Source organism: Phocoena sinus, chromosome 2 (assembly GCF_008692025.1).
Source record: "Phocoena sinus isolate mPhoSin1 chromosome 2, mPhoSin1.pri, whole genome shotgun sequence".
Classification (NCBI taxonomy): Eukaryota; Metazoa; Chordata; class Mammalia; order Artiodactyla; family Phocoenidae; genus Phocoena; species Phocoena sinus.
Window position 1 is genome coordinate 99,597,251 of NC_045764.1, and position 25,954 is coordinate 99,623,204.

At 42.7% G+C, this 25,954-nt stretch overlaps 1 protein-coding gene across 2 annotated transcripts in view; it reads right to left on the reverse strand.

Annotated features, from left to right (window-relative positions):
• Positions 1-25,954, reverse strand: part of FMN1 (formin 1) — a 406,404-nt gene that overhangs the window by 17,240 nt on the left and 363,210 nt on the right. For both annotated transcript variants that reach the window (XM_032623988.1, XM_032623989.1), the window contains 2 exons: positions 21,896-21,947; positions 16,904-17,053 (listed from right to left, as the gene is read on the reverse strand). In XM_032623988.1, the coding sequence (XP_032479879.1) occupies positions 16,904-17,053; positions 21,896-21,947 (202 nt within the window). The remainder of the gene's footprint in view (positions 1-16,903; positions 17,054-21,895; positions 21,948-25,954) is intronic.

Below are 25,954 nucleotides of genomic sequence, written 5' to 3' on the forward strand. Positions count from 1 at the left end.
GTCCGTTGTTATGATGGAGCATATAGGCAGGTCTTAAAAACTGCTTTGACCTGACGAGAGACTGATGGTTGGATGACTGGGTGGTCAGTCAGTCAGTCAACCTGTCTGTCTGTCTGTCCACCTGTCTCTCAAATGTCCTTCAAAAACCATGGGCAAAGTGTCCTATACCTGCTGAAGAAGCTACAGCAAGCTGCTATCATTGATCACATTAAATTCACCCAGCATCAGTGTTCTGGTAAAGATGTGGGAAGAGACTGCAGAGTAGAGGTCAGCAGTGTGATCGGCCTCTGGAGGGTTTAAACAAATGTAAATTCAGTTTCCATCAACCACAGGAGGTTTAAATAAATGCGAGCTCCCGTGTGTAATGCAGAGACTTCACACAAGAATACAAGATTCTCACCTCCCTTACAAAACTGGAAGGTGTGGCAACATTGAGTGGCATTTCTGTGTGGCAACACCTCAGTCTGCAACACTTGCCATCACTCCCCATCCTATCCTCAGCCCGAGGCTGTCCAGTGGTACCATCTACCAGCTTGTTTGCACAACTGGTTTTCTTATACCCGGCACACACCACTCATTTTTGCTGCCCGCCTGGACTCTCTAAGCTTCGAAGTTTTGGCGGGAGACTTGCTGGAAGGCTTCTGTGATAGTTCAGGAGCCCAGGGATGAGGACCCAGACAATGAAGTAGTCTTTGAAATGATCTAGTTCCCTCTGATCCATCACTGATGAACATGGTCTCGATTATCAATGTGTTAACTCTTAAGAATGTCACCTCCCGTCTCAAAAACTCTCAGTGACTCCCAATCAACTTCAGCTGGGGTAGCAAAGGTTTCCTATAAAGGGCCAGAGAGTCAATATTCTAGACTTTGTGAGCCATATGGTCTCTGGAACTACTCAACGCTGCTGTTGTAGCATGAAGGGAGCCCTAAAAAATACACAAATGAAGGGCAGTGCAATGTCGTGTTCTAAGAAATTTATTTACAAAAACCAGTTGTGGGCTGGATTTGAACTATAGTATAGGATCCAAATTCCTTACTCTGGCAATCAAAACTCCCTGTTTCGAACTTAGTTTACTGGTCTGTCGTACCTTTTCAGACCCAGATCTGGTTCAATACTGTCCTTGGACAAATCACTTAACCCTTCTGAGCCTCAACTCAATTTCAACTTAAAAGTGGAAATAATACCATACCTAAATAACACAATTGCTATGAAAATTAAAGACACTTATTATCTGTGATTACTTATCAAGCATCCTTTCCTTCACCTCACTCCACGTGTTCCCTGTCCTGTCCAAACTTCTCACGCTTCTTTCTACCAAGGTTTTCTCACCCCTGCATCTCGCTCTTACTGTTCCCTCAATGACTTTTTTTTTTTTTTTTTTTTTTTTCGGTACGCGGGCCTTTCACTGTTGTGGCCTCTCCCATTGCTGAGCACAGACTCCAGACGCGCAGGCTCAGCGGCCATGGCTCACGGGCCCAGCCGCTCCGCGGCATGTGGGATCTTCCCGGACCGGGGCACGAACCCGTGTCCCCTGCATCGGCAGGCAGACTCTCAACCACTGCGCCACCAGGGAAGCCCCTCAATGACTTTCTTACTCATTTCCATGTGTGCAAATTCTTCCTATTCTTCTAGTCTCAGCTTAAGTGCCAGAGTCATGAAAGCTTCCTTCATCTCTCTTAGTCAGAAGTAATTGCTCTTTTCTCAAGTGAAAGGACACTTTGTGCCTCTCTTACGGCACTTAGGAACTTTTCCTCTTAGGACTGTATAGGTGTCTTATTTCCCTCAAACCACTGGAACCACTTGAAGACAATGATCACGCCTTCTGCATACTGGGTCTTCTCCCTGATCCTGCATCTAGCACTGTGCCATGCAGCAGTCAGCTGTTAGCAAATATCTAAGTGAAAGACAGTGACTTGCATCGACAGCTTTTCTCTGCTTTACCTCAAACAAGCCTAAATGTTTAGTAAATACCCAGAAGTTGTAGGACAATTATCTTTTGCATTTAGCCTTGGGAAAAAAATAAAACATAAAAGCATGAAAAACTCTAGCTCCAGTTATTGATTAGCTGGTTGAGTCCTAAATACGGAAAAAGAAAGGGTGCTTAAGGCCACCCAAATGTGCTAAATATTTATGCATGTCAGATTACATACATATCCCAGGATTCCTGAAAGTATCCACATTACTTTGCCCCCAAGGAGACTGAGGCTCAGAGAGGTTATACAACTTTCCCCAAGTCTGGAATTTGCCACTCTCACTTACGAGGTAAGAACTTTGTTGCATGCAGTCAGAGAGAACTGGTTGGACAATTTCTAGCTACAGCCATGCTCGATCTCTCCCTTGGCTTCACTGCTCATGGACTTTGTCTTTGGTTCTGGCCTAGATCTTGGTTCTGTTTTTGTTTCGGGTCTAAATATTTATGCTAGACTCTCACACATAGTTGCTCATGATTGCTCACAGGCAAATACCTAGACTTGATTTCAAAGGTTACATCTCATGCCCTCTAAAAAAAAATTCTGAAATATAGGGAGGAAGACATACAAGTAAGTTAGAGAAAGAAAATAACTGCTTTCAATTTACAAATGCTTTAATAAAAGTGATTTCTGAAAACCTTTTCTTCCTTTCCATTATAACACATCCCTAGAGAGTTATTAAGGGCCCCAGTAAATTTCAGTTGCTGCCAGAGTCTACTGAGGAAAGACGTGAATATGAGATAGGACAGTGACATGTGTCCTCAGATGGTCCTGCTTAGTCCTTGTTCTACAGAAATGATTTGCAACCTTGGTTGGCTGGGGAGGGAATTCTGCTTCCAGTTAGAAAGCTACAAGAGAACATTATTCCCATCCTAAATGAAAAGATCTGGATATGGTACAAAATCACACTTTTTCTTAACCCATTAGAGAGCTGGGATCACAAGGCAGCTGAGGCAACTGCATCCCAAAGAGTGATACGCCTTTCCATTTAAAGGCTCAGGCTCCCCACGTTACAGCCTCCTTTTCTGGGAGATCTGGCCATGCTTTGGGGTGTCTACAGGCTAGATGTGTATTCCTGCAGCTGAATCAGACCAACTCAGAGCACAGCCTTCTGTGAGACTGAAGAAGTACGATGTCTATTCTTTAGACATCCAGTATTTCACTGGCTCGTGATGTACAAGGCAGAATATACCGAAATCCTCCTGAACTTTACAATAACAGAAGTGCCTTCATTTTTAAACATAGGGATTGGGCATGCCAGCCAACCAAGAGGTAAGTGAGATATAGGAGGTGGGGTAGAGTGTTCAGGCTGTTTCGTACTCCTTGTCACTAATGAAAAAACCAGGAACTTAGAGCAGCATTTTCAAACTGTCTTCCAAAGAGCCTCAGCAAAGGTGCCTCAGGAAAAGAAGGAAGAGTTAAGGATTCTCTTAACCCCAACATCTGCAAGCCTGCTTCAACCAGAAAAGCTTAATTTAATCTGTTTTATATATTGGGGTTTCATGAATGTTTTCCTTTGGATAAAAAAAGCTCTGCTGTTTGGGAAAAAATGTTGGAAAACGCTATGTATGGAACGCAACAGAACCCACTGAATCTCTTAGGCGGGGAAGAGAAAAAAATATCCTTCCTGTTCAGGAGAATGAGAGCCAGCAGAAGTCTTCTTCCTAAAGAACTGCCTAGGGCTATCTGGGAGATGAACAGCTGATTAAGAAGACAAGGCCTCTTAAAAGAATGGTTCTTCTGACAGCCATAGCCACCGGATTTCAGCTTTGGGGCTCAAATCAAAACACAGCCAGTTCTGCCACTCTCCTCTGTGTGGTACTTTCCAGATATGTTCTAAGCCTGGGAGATGGACAGTCTCTGACAAATACAGACAGGCACCGTGGGGACAGATTCAGAGGAGCCGAAGTGTGGGAAAACTAAGTGCCCAGGGGGGCATCCACTTACTTCCCTGTCCTCTCCTCTGTGTGGTACTTTCCAGATATGTTCTAAGCCTGGGAGATGGACAGTCTCTGACAAATACAGACAGGCACCGTGGGGACAGATTCAGAGGAGCCGAAGTGTGGGAAAACTAAGTGCCCAGGGGGGCATCCACTTACTTCCCTGTCCTAAAGTCAGGAATTACCTTACATTTCATTATGGTTCATTTTCTTTGTGGTCTTTCTGGGAATTATAACTGATCTTCCTGATTTGGGTCCTGTTCTACTCTCCAATTTCTATTTGCTCTTACTACCCTAGAATGAGGATGAAATGAACCCAACTGATTACACCCTAAGGTTCCTCCCAATTTAATTCTGTGACTGCAATTAACATTTTCTTTGGGTCATCTGTTCTTTTCCCTTTTCCTTTCTCTCCTATTCCAAATAACTGTCTGAAGTGTAACAAGACTGTCAACCTATTAACTTCTGAATAATTCTTACGTATGAGGCTAGGTTACATTTTTAATGAAAAAAAGTCACACAGGCAACTAATGGATGTCTGGACACAGCTGATCTCAAATCATGGCTCAGGTTGGAATCTACGCCCCAAAGAGTGGGGTTAATTTTAGTATTTAAAAATGAGTAAATGGGGCTTCCCTGGTGGCGCAGTGGTTGAGAGTCCGCCTGCCGATGCAGGGGACACGGGTTCGTGCCCCGGTCCGGGAAGATCCCACATGCCGCGGAGCGGTTAGGCCCGTGAGCCATGGCCGCTGAGCCTGCGCATCCGGAGCCTGCGCTCCGCAACGGGAGAGGCCGCAACAGTGAGAGGCCCGCGTACCGAAAAAAAAAAAAAAAAAACAAAAAACGAGTAGATGTTTTGGAAGAGGCAGAACTATGGAGACAATAAAAAGATGAGTGACTGTGGGGCAAGGAGGAGACGTGACTAGGCAGAGTGCAGAGGAGCTTTAGGGCAGTGAAAATACTCTGTACGATATTGTAACGATGGATTATATTATTACGCAATTCCTCCGAACCCACAGAATGGACAACACTAACAGGGAACCCTAAGGTAAAAACTATGGACTCTGGGTAATTATGGTGTGTCAATAATATTCATCTTTGGTTAAAAAAAAAAGTAGTAGCATTATGATGAGTGATGTTGATAATGGAGGAGGGCTACACATGTTTGGGGACGAGGAGATACATGGGAATTCTCTGTAGGAAATCCACCTACCTCTCAATTTTGTTGTAAACCTAGAACTGCTCTAAAAACATATTTTTAAAAAATGAAAAAAAAACAGGTAGATGGCCCCCACAAATTACCATTCTGTTTTAAACGCCTGTTGGTTTATTTATTAGAAATCCTCTAAATGAAAATGACCAATTCATTTCAGCAAGTGGAAAACAGACAATCTGGTTATGTTACCAGGACACACTTGCTAACAAATCACTCAACTCTTGTAATGTTGACAATGGGACTGAGGAAGCGACTTCAGGATTACAGAAGTAAAGTTTTGCCTATAGAGCTACTAGCTTCAAAGAGGAAGCTCTGTTAGCCATCCAGTACAGTGTGACCTAAAAGCATTAACCACTGCATGACCCAGACCACGTACACATCTTCACTGAAGATATTCAAAGTCAATGGCTTTGGGAACGTCAGTGGATGAAGGCAAAGAAAAGGGAGGCACTGCACAAATATAGTTCATAAAATGCATGTTGGCAAAAGCATGAAAGCTGACCAGCTGTAATGTAAATCTGTTTACAGAAGACTTGATATCAATCATCGCTAAAGAGGTCAAACTAGTCTAGAAAGGGAACAGGGCAGGCTTCTGTGCACCAGTATGTGTAGTAATGGGCCTCTGAGTCAGCATGCTACAGGGAATAACACCCAAGTTCCCTAAAAAAACAGGATAAATAAAAGCTGAAGGTCCAAATCACTATGTCACTAGGCTTATCCTAAAATTTAAAGACATGTGAACCAGAATCTACCAAGCACGACAACTCTTCCTTCTGGTGGCTATTCTGAAATACACAGAAGAACGTGATCAGCAAAGGAGCATGAGAAAAACATGCCCTTGTCCATGGCCCCGGAAACTGTGGCCTGGGGCCCTTTGAAGGGTAGATAAGGTTTTGTGGGATGGCACCTGCTGAAGGTCATGCTTGTAAATAAATAACTTGCCAGTCTGGCTTCCCAATGTGGGTTGACTTTACGAATCATTGTTAGGGACACCTTCTTCTATAAGTAAATGGTACTATTTTTATGGTCTCCCTTTAGGAGAAGAAAATCAGAGACAGTGTAGAAGAAGCTGCAGAGATGAAATACCAACTGACTAGCCACTCTTTTCCTGTGATCTCCCTGTAGCCTTGAACTAAGTAGCATTAGGTCAGGGAGCAAAGAATACTATCCGAAGAGACTTTGGGGAGGTGTGGGCGTGGCTTTATTGCTTAAGAAAGCTCAGTAGCACACGGTTTTTTGTTTTTTAGATGGAGAAGGTTGAGGGCAACATCCCAGTGTTTTTCCTCATTAGGATTCCCTGGTGTTAACATCGTAGGGGTTGTTTTTAACGTTGTGCTTTTAGAAGGCGTAACTATGTCAGGCTACCCTTCCGGCCACTGCCTAGTAGCCTGGACATTAGAGGGAAGGCGTGTGAGCTTTGTGGGGTTTCTTTGCATCTTCTGATACTCCCAGGCCTCCTCAGTTCACTGAGGACACTGAGGTTGTTTCTCCACAGTTGGGGGAAAGGGGGTTAACATCCAGCTTCGGTTCTAAATAAGTAAATGCAATCAGGGAGGCCTGCCAGGGGCCTTGGGAACTGCCCTTATTTCTACCCACCTTGACAACAGTCCCTCACGAGGTATTTCTGAATTCTTGATATAACTACTACACAGCGATAACAGTCATGAAAGCCAATGAAATAAAGTCACTCTTTATGGTCAGTAAAGAACCAACGACACAATATACGTATAACTGATTCACTGTGCTGTCCACCTGAGACTAACACAGTGTCGTAAATCAACTATACTTCAATTAAAAAAAAAAACCCCAACAACACAAAGACTAAATTCATTAACTCCTCAGTGTAAAGGGACATTTCTTCCTCACTGCTGCAGCTGATGGAAGCATCATGGACTCATCTATGTGGAATGCTTGCAACGGGTAAGAAAATAAAACTCGGAGAAGACAGCCATAGACAATATGAAATAATGGGTAGCCTCGAAATCATTTATCTCAGGCAGGCCAGCAGGGCCACAGACTTGGACAGACACACACTCTTCTATGCTTATTCCCTCTTCAGAGTCTGACCCTTGACCTTGACTAACCCTTCCATCCCTGTGTCCCCCAGGCCAGTCTCACTAGCAGCCACGGTAAGACACACCAGCAGGAAAGTAAGGCAGGTCTTAGACTTAAAAGACTTAGCTCCTTACACATCAGAATCTAGCCTCTCAGTGATTCCGTGATAAATTAGCCCATCACTTCCACTTCCTACATTTGACAACTTTCCCTACCTCATTCCTAAGATATTTTTCTATTTACAATGAAGGAAGTCCTCCTAGAGACCACATTTCACCAGCTACACAATCAGCCACTTGATAGCTTTTGCGGGTTATCACTTGTAGTTCCCAAACACACTTTGACTTCAAATGATTAATTGCAGAACAAAGACCGCTTCCGTTTGCAGAGCGTCTCCCCCAGGCCACAGGGGAGTGGAAGTGGGGGGGGGGGTGTCCTGGACTTGCCCTGGAATGCATGATCAGTTAAAGCCAATCACTCTGCACTTGGTAGACGAAACACCCTGAGCCGCCCGGGCGATTTAGGTGTGGAGTGAGAGGTAACAGCATTGCGTTTCCTTGTTCGGGGAAAGGCGTCTGGGAGGCAGCCTGGAAACTCAAGCCGGCCCTGGGACATAAATCTGCAAGTTTAATTGCAATGCATTGCTTGTCTTTGGAAGACATTTCCAATCCTGATGATGAAGACATGCACGTGCTCGTAGATGCCAACTCCCGCCCCCGCTCCCACCTTGGTTTTGAAACCTTTACCACCTACCAAGTCTCACCAAAAACTGGAACTGATCAGAGCCTGTTTGCAGGGGTGACTACAACAAAAAGGGGGAGGAAGCAGGGGAGATTGGGTGGAGCAGGCAGCCTTTCTGGCGCCCCTCAAAGCATACTACCCAGGCAGCCCCCTATTCCATCTATTCTCTGCCCAAGGCAGGAGCTGTCAGGAGTCCCACAGATAAGCAACTTAGAAGTATTCTAGCGGAATGAAGGAGACTTACTTTGGGTTTCCATTGCTGTCTGCCAGGCTAGGGAAAGAGCGCATGGACGCATGCTCTCAAAGGTTCTTATGTGAGCTCTGAAGAGGTGTGAGGCTTGACACAGCCTGAATCCCAAGGACCTTCACTCCCTTCTTTCTTTCCTTCTTTCTTTCTTTCTTTTTTTTTTTTTTTTTAAGACAAATTGAAAGTAATACAGGCAAGAACAGAGAAGGTGATTGTTTTACCCCATTAACTAGTATTTCTTGTTTTGAACATGTCTATCCTCTTTAACCAAGCTATAAAGATTTTAGATACTTGAGCAAAAGCAACCCATATGGGATATGTTTGGGGAATTCTACCACCAAAGTCTAAATAAATAAGATCTCTCATCTATCAGCAGTAGACAGCAAATTCTGTAATCAATTTCAACGTGGCAAATGAAAACACCGTGACTGTTTATTTGTTCGACAAATAATAATTGAGCACTCACTACGTATAAGGAAATATAAGATGCTAGAGAGAGAACAAAGAAGTATGAGGCATTGCCCTTGTCTTCTACAGCTTATGATTTGAGGGGGAAGTGTCCATAAGAAAATGAATGAAAAAGAAATCACTAATGCCCAAATTAAAGAGATAGTAACCATCTCCCCCTGCCCCAGTTTTGGAGGAAAGATAGCTCACAGAGATTGGGGAAAGCTTTATGAAGGAGGCATTGTGATCGCCAGATTACACTCTTCCAGAATAGGGTCTCACAGCTTGTACAGCACTTAAGAATGAACAGGTATTTTGAAAGTACGTGCTTAAATCAAGCTGATTAAGTGGTGCACATTTATGTTATGGGAATGCAAAGTGCAAATGAGATGAGAGACGGTGTGTACTCCGAGGATGCACAGGAAACACAGCAATTAGGCTGGCCCCTGAGATCATACTATGTGATTCCCCCACAATGTGTGTTGAGCCTTCCAAGCCCAGGCCTTTGCCATGTGATCTCCAAGGTGTCCTTACCCCTTTCATCTCTACTTAGCTGACTGAATTCATCTGCTCCGTCCAGCTCATTTCCCACCTAAAACCACAGGAAATAAGGGCTGGAAGAGACCTTCACCATCACCTGAGTCTAACAGTTCCTAAACTTGGCTGCCTGTAGTAAGAATCCCTTGGGAGGATGAACTTCTTCCTCCCATCTCCAAAGCTGACCTGATAGATTTCAGCAAGGGATGAAGCCAAGGTATTTACTGAAGCAACCAAACACAAAATGTGTTCTTACTCATCCTCTCTACAAGGAGCTTTCTAAAACTGCAGATCCCTAGGTTCTAATCCTCTGGGATTCTGATTCGGTAGATCTGCTCACTTTTTTACAAAGCTCTCCAGGTGATTTGGAAGACCTGCCAGATTGGGGAGCAGCTGACATCCAACATTCCCGTACTGGCTTCTGAATCCCTTCTACAACTTCTGTGGAGGGTGGCCCCGTTGATGGCTAACCATCTTCCCAAAGCCCTCCCCGGCCTCCTCATTCCTCAGGAATCATTTCCTCCTCCAAACTCACACTGCCCAGGATCTTCAGTGCTCAGTACTATGTCGTGAAGTCCTTTCTCTATCAGTAAATAATTAGCAGGCTCCGTGCTGGAGAATGCACCATAGAAGATACGATAAGGAATGGGTTTATGTCCTAAAGGTGGAAAAAGACACGTAAAGTGCTAAAGTAACAAGTTGGAAGGAATTAAGTGCAAAAGGATTGTAAGAAAAACACGCTATCCGAGACCAGAGAAAGATGTAATTCTTTTACTTAGGGGTATTTCAGAAGATTTTTAGGGGAGAGGTTTTGGAGGTCGCCCTTAGAAGATGACTATGTTTTGACCAGCAGGAAATAACTGGGACAATGCCATGTAAAGAAATTACCCAATGAGAACACCAGGCAAGAATGTGTAGATGTGAGAAACACTGAGTCAATATCATGGGTATGTGGGGGATGAGGATATGGGAAATGAGGTTGGAAAGTGAGTTAAGGCAAGTTTTTGGAGGCTCATGCTCTAATTTGGGAGAAATACAGAATACTTGTAAAAGCTCAAGCTTTAGTGTCACATAAGACCTAGGTCATTATCCCCATTCTGTTGCTTAGGAGTGAAACTGTGATGTTGGTAATTCGTTTACTCTCTCCTCTGCTTACCTGCACAATAGGAATACGCTTTTTCAGGGCTGTTGTAAGGCCCCCAAAGTTAATGAATATAAGTACCAATCATGGCTGATTTTCTTCCCTTTATTTCAGAACAGAATATGCTGAAACAGGATATGTTCAAAAAAACAGATGTGATCTAACTTGTTTTAGAAAGATAGCTGGATACAATATTAAGGGCCAATGAAGAGGAAATAGAAAAACTATAGGCAGAGAGAACAGTCAGAAGGGTGTAGCAATAATCCAGGTGAGAGATGAGGTCCCGAACTAGGCAAAGCCACCGAGAAAACAGGATGAAAAAGAATAACCACTAAGGAGGCAAAACTGAGAATTCTGTCAGCTGCGGGTGGAAAGTGAATCTTGGAGCATTAAAGACAGTTCAGGTTTCCAGCCTGCCTTTGGCTACTAGGAGGAGGAGAAGGGTGCAAATGAAATTTAGGGACCCTCAGAGTAGGCATACTGACTTGCAGATGAAAGTCAGGCAGCCGGTGGGAACGTTTAGCGTGAAGTCGGAGATCTAAGACTTAGAACTAAGAGGTTGTTTCTGGGTAGGAGGACTTGGCAAAGAGGTGACAGGTGAAGCGATGAGAATGGTTGGGATTAACTAGGGATAGAGTACAGAGCAGAAAAGAGGAACAGAGATCTGAACCCTGGGGAAGGTCCACACTTAAGGAATAGAAGAAAAAGATGAACCGATGAAAGAAATAGAAGAGTGGCGGTCACCTTTGCAGAAGGAAACCCAGAATACCCTCAGAGCATCTTCAAGATGGAAGAAACTATCATCAGTGTCAAAAGCTAGCAGTGCCAGGGAGTTAGCTGTCTGATTTCACAAATGGGAAAGGTGGCAAAGTCTGCCAGTAGTCTCAACATCCATTTCTTCTGCTCCCTTTAGTAATGGAACCCATGAGTCTTCAGCTGGGCCCATGGCTCCCAGATAAACTTGCATTTCCTGGTCTCCCTGGCATATAGCCGTGAGACTAAGTTTTGCTCAATGAAATATGTGTACCTTCCAGGTCCACCCCCCTTTAAAGGAAATGGTGTGCCCTCCCCTTTCTACTGGCAGGAACTCAGCAGCAGTGGTGCTGGCAGACGTGATGTGAGCCATCTTTACACTTGTGAATAAGGACCACACCTAATGATGGTGGCCACAAGAGAAGAGGAATCTGGGTTCTGAACTTCTAAACAATTTATACTCAGATTGTTAGGCAAAAGTAAAATAAATTTTTCTTGTTTAAGCAACAGTTACTTTGGTCTTTGTTATGGCAGCCGAGGCTTTATTCTTACTGATACAGAAAGGAGTGGATGTGTGTTATGGAAAAAGAAATGAGGAAATGTATATAAACTCTTCTTTTAAGAAGATGGAAGGAACAGGAGATCGCTAGTTTCCAGAGGAAAGAGGGTCAAAAGAGGTGTTTTAATTTTTAAGAATCAATGATCCCATAATTTTTACCATTTAGAAGTCTACTATCCCCTCTCCTTACTCATGGCATATTTTTAATTCTGCAGAAGTAGTTTTAAATTCATTGCTTGGGAAATAAGTGGGTTTTATTCTTTGTGATTACAATAATCACACATTCTGTTTATAAGTTAGCTTGTTGGGACATTTACTGTTTGTGTATTTGTACAGAACTGCCTTCAAATGCGACTTAGGAAAATTCAAAGTTTTGCCGAGTAACTTGGGGGTGATTATTCGTATTATTAAAGGGGTCCTTTAAAATATGAAGCTTCTTAGCAGTTAAGTGTATATAACTCATTTAACCACATAACAGAGGGTTAGGGTAACTTGTTAGACGTTACTGTAATGATCATGATTGAATAAATAAAAATTTTAGTTTATGGAACTTTTTCCAGGAATAACTATCATATAAAGAGAGGAATTCCTGCGATGTCTACACTGCAATCAACGGCTTCTTTGTGGGTTGAGTGATGGCCTCTCTAAGTTCCCAGCTCCTGGTCCTAAAGTGACCTGAGCAGTGAGCCCTGAGTACAGCTTTGAGATAACTCCACAACAGCTCTGCTGTCAAGGGTATGGCAGTTGCAAAATTAACCATAATAACTGCAACTAATACACCTAAAACAAAAACTCTGTTGTTATTTAGCTGAACTAAAAACCCCCAAACTAACCATCCATTCCCCCATGGTGTAAATTATGGTTATGTATATAATGAAATGTCTTATTTGCCTTTCACATAAAATTCACCAAACTCCTTATTCACTCATTATTTATCCATTATGGGTTTTTAAATGGTACTTTTAAAGTCTGCTTTGGCTCAGGGTTGAATTATTTGCCAAGACTTTATTCCTGGAGTCATGAGCCCCCTAGGACTTCTTTACCTTTTGCAAATTCATAGCTCATTTTGTGGGGAGTAGTCGTTTGTGGCCTCTGTGTGTGCATGTGTGGGCATATGTGGGGAGCAGTCTTAACATATTCTAAATAGTGGAAAACGTCATAAGGAAGGGTTGTAATCCCAGAATAGACAGAAAAAAAAAGAAAAAGAAAAAGCAGAAAATGAGTAAAGAATAGTCACTAAAGGTAGCAGCAAAAATTAGGTTATCTCCTTGCAACTATGCATATGCTCAAATAATCTGTTGATTTAATAGGTGGAAGAAATGTGTGTTGCAAAAATTCATTGACTGGTTTGGCTGTCAAGAGACACAAATACAAAACTGCATGAAAAGGTAAAATTGAGGCAAAGCTGCCTCTCAGAATAAAAATCTTGATGAACTTTCATAAACCAGTAAACGCAATGTTGGATGCAGATGAAAATATTTTTGTGTGTATACTTTCAGTTAAAAAAATGTGGTCGGGCTTCCCTGGTGGCGCAGTGGTTGAGAGTCCGCCTGCCGATGCAGGGGACGCGGGTTCGTGCCCAGGTCTGGGAGGATCCCACGTGCCGCGGAGCGGCTGGGCCTGTGAGCCATGGCCGCTGAGCCTGCGCGTCCGGAGCCTGTGCTCCGCAACAGGAGAGGCCGCAACAGTGAGAGGCCCGCGCAAGGAAAAAAAAAAAAAAAAAAAAAGTGGTCTTCAAGACCAACCTTAGTATTTTAGGGGAGGAACTGGGAGTGTAAGCCAAGGAAGCTGTAGACATTTACCAAGTCCAAGAGGACAGTGAAAATTCTCCCTGCCTCCAAATCTCTTCCCCACTCACCACCAGACCTTGGCTTGGAATGTCTTTCAGCATAATCCCCTATGAGCTCAAGAGCAAAGGTGAGGGGCGTTATCTCAGAAATAAAACAGTTTCTCAAAATGTTAAAAAAAAAAAAAAAGTAGTTTCTAGATTCACAGAGATTTTGAGCTAGAAAAGATCTTAGTGAACATTTGGTTCCTGCTTCATCCCAATACATACATTTTACAGATATGATATTTGGGTCCTCCAGGCAATAAGTGACTGGCCCAAGATCACAAAGCAAATTAATGGCATAAAAATGCTGGGTTTCAACTCTCTCTCTAGAGGTCTTTTTTTACACTACTGAGCACTGCCAGTAAGTACTCAGCAGGGGTAAGAGAAGGACCTGGTATACTTCACTGGAGGATGAGTTCTAGTACTAGGGGCACCATGAGGACTGAGTGGGTCACAGACTGAAGGTCTAGGGAGCGAGGCGCTCTGGATTTGGGCCTAGACTCAGAAGTTTTCTATTTTGCCTAATATTGGCATACGACAAGCAAAGTTGCATGCCGTTAATATACCATCATACAGTAGCCTGCTCTTCTACTGAGAATTAATCTGCGGGTAAACCATATCCCCAGTGAAATACTATGTCTGTTCTACTCGAATACAGAATTGTGTCCTGATATCGGCTTAATAATAGGGGGTTTATCATTCATTTTCAAGGCACAAGCACATTGGACGTTTTTATCAGTCACCTGTACATGTTCAGACATCGTTCTGGGTCTCATGAGGGGTAGCTGTTACCCTGCTGTGGAGCTGCATCATTTCGATTTTGCATCAAGCTAATGTGCGTCCCTGGAAACCATACTAAACAGAACAAGAAGTAAATATTCTCTATCCCTTAAAATTGACCTCAGGTGACCTAAAGTAGTTTTCAAAACTTCCATTTCATTTGGAAGTGAATCTGTCTCTTTGAAAATACTATTATTGATCCTTAATTTTTCTCAGTGATTTTTGGGGTTTTAGTTGGCCTTCAAATACCTCTCAAAATCAAGGGGATGAAATTCCTTTGGATGGGATCCCAAACTATAGTTTTTTTTTTTTCCGCTAATAATTACAAGCTATGAGGTTCTCATTTGATTATGAATTTAATTTTTGAGGATGTCTTCATATTATCTTATGCTACCTCCTGACATTTAGTGTTTTGGGGATTTGCTGGAGAAGTACAATAAAAAATGACACTATCAAACATCATTAAATATGGGTCAAGACAAAGCAATCATATTGTTTATCATTTGGTTGTAATAGAAGAATTCAATTTGCTTATTTCACCACAACGAATATGTGATTCCAATCGTTTAAAAGCTAAAACCCTTAGCAGACAGAGAACAACTGAAAAAAATCCTCACTTCACGAGAAAACCCTGGATATTAACCAGTTTACTGAACTGGATGAGCAGTAATATATATAATGCGCTAACATTTCTTAACAAAAAGATATTTGTAAACAAGCTGCTTCCACAAATACTTTATGAGCCATCATTAACTTTCAGAGATGTTGATTTAGGTTGGAAACCTTGGTGATCCATCTCACAAAGCACGGCTGGAATGAAGAAACCCCTGAAATTGCTAAATGAGAAGACCTGAAAAGGGTCCCGGGAAGTCATGACCCTTTAAAGGTGTTGGTTTACAGAGTGTGAAGTAGGCAATTCACCAGCTATACCCAGGAAGCAGCACAGCAAGTGCCCATCACTAGGAATCAGAGAACAGGTCATTCTGAAGGGTGGTTGGAACCACCGCAGGCCCACAACAAGTGTGGTCCAACTTCTGTGATAGGGAAAAACTCCTCCATTTGGAATACGGTCCACGATTTCAATAGAAGATTATTCAATTCATTACCGTCTCTTTTGGTTTTTTGGGACCATTTTTAGGGCTCCAACAACAAGGACAGATTCACTAAGGGCTAGGATCAAAATCTCAGGTGTAAAATCTTTAGCAAAGGCTGGAGATTCAGGGCCCTCTGAGGGGCTCCCTGGCCTTCGGGTGTGGACGTGGAGAGCTGACTGGCCAGCCGCTACCTTGTTAGAGAGAGAGGAACGTGGCTCTGTCACTTTTCCTCTGAGGCTCACAAAACACAGAAGCTTATTTTAGCTTCAAGGGCTAAACAAGAGATTGCAGGGTGAGAACAATGAGTGGGATGTCAAGATTTTTAGGGTTGTTTTTTCCTGTTATTATCAACAATCCATTTTCTTAACGATGTCACTTAACTTTTTTCTCTGCTTCATTTTATCCCTATAATGGATATACTCAGTTTAACTTCCAAGTTCCAAAAGAGTTAATGGTGGCAAGATGTGTTGATAAATATTTTTAAAGCTCTTTGACTTCCTTAGAAAGAAAGCAGGCTTGTGAAAAAATTCCCTGAGAAAATATTTAGAGATTCAGTAAGACTGAGTCAAGAAATCTCTAAATTATGAGCCCTTAAAAGTAGCTTTTTAAGGTAAAACATATTAGTGTACTGTGTGTGTGTGTGTCTGTGTAGATATATTATGTGCATGCCGTCTCTCTGATTACAAAGTAAAGAGCAAAAATAACTGTATTTTGGAATTTCAGGTCTCAATGTTTAGTGAGATATAGACGCTACAATTAAACCACTTCCCTTCATTTGTAGAATTTGTCTCCGACTCCACTTTGAATGACACTCTCGTACATCTGTTCTGCAGGAGTAGTAGCAAGACCTGTTTGAAGTTTAAATCCATGACACCCTTTGTAGAACTGTGGCAACCTGATCAAAACACTGCCCAAGCAGAAATGCTTTTGTGTTCTGATCAACAGGGCCCAATTCAGTCTCTCTCTGAGGAGAACGCGCGCACACACACACACACACACACACACTCTCCCTATATTCAGGGCCGAGGTTTTCCTTCTACCCCCAACTAATAAAATCAGGAGGCTGCAATGAGGCGAGCGGCACGCAGTTTGATGTCCTCAGCAGGATACGGGGAGTCAGAAGTGGCGCTGTAAATCCAGAGCGGGGCTTCAACACCGTGTTAAGTGTGGCCCGACTCTCAGAGATTTCCCTTTGATGCAAGTTCAGTATATTAATGGGAAAAGCATTCACTTTTATTTGTCTGTACTGTCTGCGACAGCAAGGCTGCCTCATTTAGCCTGGGCCAACATGAAAATACACAGAAAAGCAATCTGCTGCTAATTAGCACAGCTCCCCTTTCATTTACTAGCTAGTAATTGGAAGGGGTTAAGAAAGTGTAACTTATCAGATCACGTGAGTGTATTTGCTTGTGCGGACAGCAAGCCTCCCCCGAATCTCCCTATGAACTCTGAGGCAGTAATCCTTCCTCGACATCCACTTGATCTGAAAGGCGATACTGACACGGGTGAGGTGCACACACTTTGTTAGGTTTGAGAGGGAGGTTTCCTAAGACCCCCGAATGGGGTGTTAATCAATCTATTAGAGCCTTACCTTTCTTTAGATATGTTTTTACTCTCCCGTTTCCAGATTGTCTTGAAGTCACTGCAGAACTCATACCACACCATAAACACGTAGTTGGGTGTGATCTCCTTCTCACCAGACTTTGGCTTCATCCCAAAATATCCTACTGTTGTTTCAAAACTGCAAATGTAGAGAAAAAAACAGTGAGGTAGAGGGTGAGAGGCTGTCAACGCTAATACCCATTAGGGGAGGAGAGGGGACACCGGGAGAGTTTCTCCCACACGCTTCGCTTCTCTTTAGCACAGAAGCCCAGGCTTGAGTCACTGCGGCTTATCCTAAGCCTCAGTAAGACCTACGTGTTCAAGCCAATTATCTAAGAAATTTAACATGACTGGGGATACTCCTGGGCACATCTTATCTGTATAAAACCAGGATGTATGATTCCAGGGTGTATGTAGGTAAAACTTTTGGGGTTTGTTCTTCATCTCAAATCCGTGTCATTTACCTGCTCTTTGTGTCATGTTGAATGATTACGTGGAACACTAATGACATGTTGGTTCTGTATCACCAGCAGTGGACAGTTAGAGAGCCCACGGGGAGTCATCAATCTGTTGAGTGCTTCACAGAAAATCAAGAGACTGTTCTGTCCTTATTCTGGCATCTGCTGGCTTTATAATCTTGGGTCAATCATTCAACACTGGGCTCTCAGTTTTTTCAAGGGTAAAATAAGAGACGTAGACCGAATGATATTTAAGAAAGCTACATTTTAAAGCTTGATGTGATACAGGAATACAAACCATCAATGTACAAAAATACATATAATTGAGGATATAGCAAGGATTGGAGGAAAAACCATTTTTGATCTTAAAAAATGATCTTTAACCCAGTCAGAAAAGAACCCAGGTTTTACAAGGGTGATTCCCAGATATCACTAAGAACCTCCTGACCTACCCCTTGGAGGTTCATTCCCAGATGACTACCCAGGCCTCCCAAGCAGCCCTTCTTGGAGGCACTAGCTTGGCAGCAATTTATAGCTCTGCCCTCATTCCTTCTCCCCACCCACTCCAAGCCCCACAAGCTCATTTGCCATGAGCAGGAACACTTAAATAAATGGGCCCCTTTTCTAGGGTGTTGGAAACTAATCAAAGCAGGAACGGCTGGCCAGGTTTATTACTCAATGCTCTATCATCTGTTCAGACACAGCGTTGTTTTTCTTTTTTTTTTTTTGTGGCCATCCTGAATACTGAGTTTCTAATGGAACGCTATTCAACGGCGATTGTAAAACCCTGAAGCCCCATTACTGTTATGGAGCATACTTTCAACTCAGTCTCAGTTATTGGGCACTATGTATCTCATAAGATTTTATCACATTTCACAGATGAACTGTTAATTGATTCCATGGCTATGATTAGGTGAGATCCAAGCTGGAGCTGCAGCTCTGAGTCCCATAAATTCTTTGTGCTTCTGTAAATAATAAATCTGTTTTTAATGCAAATTAAAACTACTGGTCAGGGAATTTTGGCTCCCAGTTATTAAAAGACTAGAAGTGCATAGGTGGAGAAAGGCAATAATTGCAGTAATTTCTTGAGGGACTTCTCTTACAATTCCAAACACACATATTTTGGAGCAAAACCAGAAAGTAGCAATGTCCACTTTTGCCCAGGCATGACTCCTAATTCTGTGGCAGTCAAAACGCTGAATATATTTTTTATTTCATTCAAAATGAAAATTACATTGATTGTAGCATGGAAATTCGTAAGCAGAGAGTTCTGTAACCTAAAGGAACAGGCCATGAATTTCTTATGGAGTCACGGGCCTTTAGAACTGGAAGGGATGGACCTGTCAGTCTGTCCAATGTTCCCATCTTACAGCTGAGAAAACAGAGACCCAGAAAGATGGAGTGACCTTATTCATCAGCAGAGTTGGGTCCCCTGATTCTCCGTGAAATGTTTTCTCTGCTCTACCCACTCCCTGTTGTTCATACTCACTGACCCAGGCATTTAAGAAATAAAATAGTCATGTTTTGGTCTGTTTCCACGTTAGACACCGTTGCCACCTAAGTCATACGTAATGTGTGTGACCCCCAGCAAAGCACATCATTATTCTTGTCTCTTCATTATGTTTACCTTCAACACAGAAACATATTTACTTGCGCAACGAATAGAGAAGAGAAAGTCTTCACTTTTAGTTTTCAGAGGAGCAAATTATCTTCCTATTTTCCAGGAGGACATAGTGAAGAGCACAGAAACTCCGCTCACCGTGCTTCAACGCCAGCAGTTCCAGCGTTATTTGGAGTGTAGACTGTGAGACCAAGACGTCGCAAGGATGGTAGGGTTTCAGAGAATGACAGAGTTGTCTGGTGGGTTATCACAGAGCTTGAGAAAAGCACGTCATTATCCTGTGGGCCACACTTTTCCCAGCTCTGAATTGAACGATGTACCCTCACCACCTCTCCCCCGGGGAATCTGGGAGGCCCTGCTTGCTAACCCTCAAAGAGTATGAAACCTAAAGGAAACAGTGAATTTCAGCATTTCCCCCCCCACGTGTTTAAGTGAACCTCTCCAGGAGAACCAAAGCAAACAGAGCTGCAGAGAGGATGGCCTGGCTTTGGCACTCTGCAACTTTAACAGAGTCACTCGGAGGATGTGTGTCTTATTGGATTTCCCTTTGTTCCAGGAAAAGCCAAAAGCTAGAATATGAACCTACAACTATCTGATAAGGTCTAGACGACGTTCCTCCCCACTCACCCAGTCCCGCTCCAAACACAGCTCTCTTCCTTTCAAATTTAATTTTGATTCACAGAAGACTGATTATTGAAAACCGTCTGAAATTCGGGCATGAAAACGGCTGTTAGTTGGCAACAATATTAGAATTTTCTCCAAGAGACAAAGGGGCAATCGTGCTGTTTGAAATTTCTGTTTCTCAGCAGATAACTAAAATAGCTTTCAACATTGAAAAGATTTATTTCTCATCATACGTTGTGTTCTATAAAACTTTTCTGCTTCACTCTCAACTGTTCCCTGACTCCTTTTCTCTCTGCTGTAATTCCTTGTCTGATTTCTATCTTTTCGATTCAGCTAAACATTTTGAGAGTTCAGCCAATGATTATATCAAAGAGCCCACGGCAAAGGGAACGGTTTTACTTTTGCAGTGTTGAGATGCCAGGGCGGAACATATCGGCTTATTGCCCCTCATGCATGCCTTTAGAAACTGCTGAGGAAAAGCAAATATTCCTTAGCCTCAGAGTAAATTGTTTCTCTTGAGAATACAACATAAGAATTTCCTAAATCTCACTCGAATGTTGCAACACTGACCACCAACCTCCTTCAAGACTGTAACCAAACAACTGTGGTTTCTACGTTAAAGATGGGATCTAACATATTTCATGTATGACATGAAAGCTAGACTACCTTCACCACAAAGTCACGGAAAACGCTGACAACCGAAATTTATGACCCCCCCCTCAGCATAGCTAATGCACAGCACCAACTTCGGCCCCTCTCACACGGGCCCCCTTTTCCTGAAGCAAGAATCCTGAAGAAGAATTAGAAATTTGACATCCACCTTAGAAGGTGAAATTCTGCTTGGCCTGATACCCATGTGTTGATGGTCCTTTTTATGCCTATGGGATACGTCTATAACACAGACACACCAGCTTGACACACCGACGAAGGGAAGCTTACTACAGGGATAATGTAAGCTCTATAGGGGATAAGGCCAATAAAGGGACACAAGCTAAAAATCTATAAACAGAATCATGTGATTGTCTTGGTTGTCAAAGATTACCATGCAGAGATGATAATCAGGACCAAGAACACGTCTGCCCTTAGAAAGATGCAAGGTTTGCCCTCGCCTTGCTTCCTTCTGCATATTTATTCTACTGGCACTTACAGCGGGAAGCAGGGCAAGATGTCAGTGTCTGTCAAGGCAGAACAGAGCACTGACTATAGGCTTTCAGTACTCTCGGAAATTGTGGTGAGACGGGAGGAAAAACGTTCATTTCTAGAACTTGTTCACCTGCATTGAATGAACTCCCCTCCTCACACATTTGTAAAGCTCATTTTCCCTTATCTACCGTTTCCTGTCCTTATCTCTTATTTAATTTTCTCGTACTTGTAGAACTGGTCCCAGCAAAATTTATCTCAGTTCTCAGCCCTGAATATGAGAAAGCCTCCGTGTATTCCCCCCTCACCTTTCTAAGAGGGAGGGAGAGCCAAGCTGACTAACCTGGCCAACTGAAAAAAAGAAAGACCCCCATGAGGGATCACAGCCAATGATTACTGGGCTCTTACCAGGTGAGGTGGATGGTTCCGCTTGGGTGTCTATGAAGAGAGGGAAGAACATAGAAGAAGCCTGAGGTAGGTGGGAGGGTGAATAGAAGACCTCTGGGGTCTCTTCCCCTTTTCTGTGCACATACAGAGGGAAGTCCCTTCTCCCCATTTGTCCCTTGTTTACAATATCCTCCATAATGGTTTTATCTAGTTGTAACACTAAGAAAGATCCCACTGTTCCCAGCGTCCGTGAAGCGTTTAGGAGCAGAGTAGTGGAGGAGAGGCAAACAGATGGAAATGGTGTCCTTGACTCCTGAGGCAGGTGAGTCACTTCCGGATGATTCCCTGCTTCTTGAGGAAAACTATTGCCAAGTCCTATTCCTGGAGCTTTCACTCTAGCTCCCCCTAGACTCTTATTGCTGCTGGACGCGGAGTCTTAGCAGATGGGGTCAAAAGAATGGCTAGTCATTCATTTTGCTAAGTGAGATGAGCCAGTCATAAAAGGGAAACATTCTGTATGATTCTGCTTACATGAGGTACCTTAGAGCAGTCAGAGTCACAGAGACAGAAAGTAGAATGGTGGTTGCCAGGGGCTGAAGGAAGGAGAGAACGGGGGAGTTATGGTTTAATGAGTACAGAGTTTGCCTTCAGAGAAGATGAAAAAGTGCTGGAGATGGTGTTGATGGTTCTTGATAATAACAAAAGAATGGCTAGGCAAAGAAAGACTTGGGGCCAGTTCAGAGCTGCTTACCTTTTCTGTGCATTCTCCAAGTGACTTTCTTCCACTGTATGCTCTCTTTTGGCTGTGAAAGAAATAATTATGGTTAAAATAGTATTTTCTTCCAGCATATCCTTTGTGTAATCTTCTTTGATTATACCCATTCATTATCAAAATAAATCCGAATTCAGGGGTTGGAAGGCCCTACCACGTGTCCTGGCAATTGTACTCAATTCGCTACATCCACTACCACGGCTTTCTTGATAACAGCTATAGCTAATGGTGGCCATATAATTCATGGTTCTCTCTGGGATAGTTCTGAAAGGGGGGAATATCACTAATTACTCTGGGCCAAGGCTTAAATTGTAACATACCTGGCCAGACTGGATCACGTGGTCAGCCTAGCTATAGCTGGTCTCTTTGGGAGCCTTGGCATGTGCTCAGCACTCCCCCTTCCCCCACAACAACCACTACCACAAAATAAACCCAGTACCACCTGCAGTAGTTCTGCTCAGATTCAAAGGAATTCACTGTAATCCTTGAATACTCTGTCTCTACACCCATGGTCTAGGGAAGCCTATGGTCTCTTTTCTGAGAATGTTTTTAAATGCACTGAAAAAATACTTAAAATTACTATGGAAATCAACGATGCTGAGGTAGAATTCTGAGTTTACAGATTAAGAACCCACACTCCGTAGGGACCACAGGGAAACCGGGAGGTTTCATTTGGGGGTGGTTCTTTTACATATTCTTCTCTCTGATCAGAAAATAAACATTGGGGTGCATGTGTCTTTTTGAATTATGGTTTTCTCTGGGTATATGCCTAGTAGTGGGATTGCTGGGTCGTATGGTAGTTCTATTTTTAGTTTTTTAAGGAACCTCCATACTGTTCTTCATAGTGGTTGTATCAATTTACCATTCCCACCAACAGTGCAAGAGGGTTCCCTTTATTTATTATTTGTAGATTTTTTGATGATGGCCATTCTGATCAGTGTGAGGTGATACCTCATTGTAGTTTTGATTTCCATTTTTCTAATAATTAGTGATGCTGAGCCTCTTTTCATGTGTTTGTTGCCCACCTGTATGTCTTCTTTGGAGAAATGTCTGTTTAGGTCCTCCACCCATTTTTTGATTGGGTTATTTGCTTTTTTTTTTTTTTTTTTTTTTTTTGCGGTACGCAGGCCTCTCAGTGCTGCGGCCTCTCCCGCTGCGGAGCACAGGCTCTGGACGCGCAGGCCCAGCGGCTATGGCTCATGGGCCTAGCCGCTCCACGGCACGTGGGATCCTCCTGGACCGGGGCGTGAACCCGCATCCCCTGCATCAGCAGGCGGACTCCCAACCACTGCGCCACAAGGGAAGCCCCTATTTGCTTTTTCGATTGAGCTGCATGAGCAATTTCGTCAACAGAGGAATGGATAAAGAATATGTGGTACATATAGATAATGAAATAGTACTCAGCCACTAAAAGGAACGAAATTGGGTCATTTGTAGAGACGTGGATGGACTGTCATGCAGAGTGAAGTAAGTCAGAGAGAGAAAGTAAGTCAGAAGTAAGTCAGAAAGAGAAAAACAAATATCGTATACTAATGCATATGTGTGGAATCTAAAAAAGTTGTATAGGTGATCTCATTTGCAAAGCAGAAATAGAGACACAGATGTAGAGATATGGATACCAAGGGGGAAGGTGGGGTGGAATGAATTGGGAGATGGGGATTGACATATGTACACTATTGATACTATGTATAAAATAGGTAACTAATGAGAACCTACTGTATAGCACAGGGAACTCTACTCAGTGTGCTATGGTGACCTATATGGGAAGGAAATCCAAAAAAGAGGGGATACATGTATATGTATAGCTGATTCACTTTGCTGTACAGTATAAACTAACACAACATTGTAAAGCAACTATACTTCAATTAAAAAAAAAGATAATACTGTCATATATGATAATACAACTCTTACACGAGACATCTTAAAAATGTCTAGAAAAATCATCAAGTCATAATCTCTATGAGCCTTAAGATTCCTTTCATTTAGATACCCCATGCTCTTGGGTTGGAAGAATTAATATCATTAAAATGGCCATACTACCCAAAGCAATCTACAGATTTAATGTGACCCCTATCAAACTACCCATGACATTTTTCACAGAATTACAATAAATAATCCTAAAATTTCTATGGGGTCATAAAAGACCCCAAATTGCCAAAGTAATCCTGAGGAAAAAGAAAAAAGCAAGAGGCATAACCCTCCCAGACTTCAGACAATACTACGAAACTACAGTAATCGAAACAGCATGGTATTGGCACAAAAACAGACATATAGATCAATGAAAAAGAATAGAGAGTCCAGAAATAAACCCACCCACCTATGGTCAAATAGTCTTTGACAAAGGAGACAAGGATATACAATGGGAAAAAGTCTCTTCAGCAAGTGGTCCAGCAAGCTGGACAGCCACATGCAAATCAATGAACTTAGAACACACCCTCATACTATACACAAAAATAAACTCAAAATGGCTTAAAGACTTAAATATAAGACATGATACCATAAAACTCCTAGAAGAGAACATAGGCAAAACATTCCCTGACATAAATCGTACCAATGTTTTCTTAGGTCGGTCTCCCAAGGCAATAGAAATAAAAGCAAAAATGAACAAATGGAACCAAGTCAAACTTACAAACTTTTGCAAAGTGAAGGAAACCATAAACAAGATGAAAAGACAACCTACAGAATGGGAGAAAATACTTGCAAAAGATGTGATCAACAAGGGCTTAATTTCCAAAATATACAAACAGCTCATACAACTCAACAACAAAAAACAAGTAACCTAATCGAAAAATGGGCAGAAGACCTAAGACATTTCTCCAAAGAAGACATACAGCTGGCCAACAGGCACATAAAAGATAAAAACTACAATGAGATCAAAGATTAAAACTACCTCACACCAGTCAGAATGGCCATCACTAAAAAGTATACAAATAACAAATGCTAGAGAGGGTGTGGAGAAAAGGGAACCCTCCTACACTGTTGGTGGGAATGTAAGTTGGTGCAGCTATTATGAAAAACAGTATGGAGGTTCCTCAAAAAACTAAAAATAGAGTTGCCGTATGATCCAGCAATCCCACTCCTGGGCATATATCTGGACAAAACTATAATTCAAAAAGATACATGCAACCCCAATGTTCATTGCAGCACTATTCACAGTAGCCAGCACATGGAAGCAACCTAAATATCCATCAACAGATGAATGGATAAAGAAGGTATGGTACATATATACAATGAAATATTTACTCAGCCATAAAAAGGAATGAAATGATGCCATTTGCAGCAACATGGATGGACCTAGAGATTATCATACTAAGTGAAGTAAGACAGAAAGAGAAAGACAAACACCATATGATATCACATGTGGAATCTAAAATATGACACAAATGAACTTATCTATGAAACAGAAACAGACTCACCGACATAGAGAACAGACATGTGGTTGCCAAGGGGGAAGGGGTATGGAGGAGGCATGGAGGGGGAGTTTGGGATTAGCTGATGCAAACTAGTATATATATAATGGATAAATAACAAGGTCCTCCTATATAGCACAGGGAACTATGTTCAATATCCTGTGATAAACGTAATGGAAAAGAATATTAAAAAATAAAAAAGAATGCAGGGGGAAAAGCCTGGACCTGTCTAAGAGGCAAGAGACTATTGTTTCGGGGTGTGCGAGGAGAGGAGATTCAGAGCACTGTCTAAACGTGCTCCAGAGATGAACGCAAGCCACGGCTATCAGCGTGGACACCGGAGACGGGCATGAAATGCTAAGGCTGCTGCTGCAGCCACCAAGAAGCCTGTGTGCAAGCACAGGTCACTACCCACACCTCCCCTCCCGGGAGCCTGAGCAGCTCGCCACTGCCAGGGTCCCGGGATCCAGGGACTACTTCCCCAGGAGAACACACAGCGCGCCTCAGGCTGTTGCAACGTCGTGTTGGCCTCTGCCGCCGGCCCTGCATTCTATACCCCTCCCTTCCCCCCCGCCTGAGTGAGCCAGAGTCCCCTAATCAGCTGCTACTTTAACCCCGTCCTGTCTGA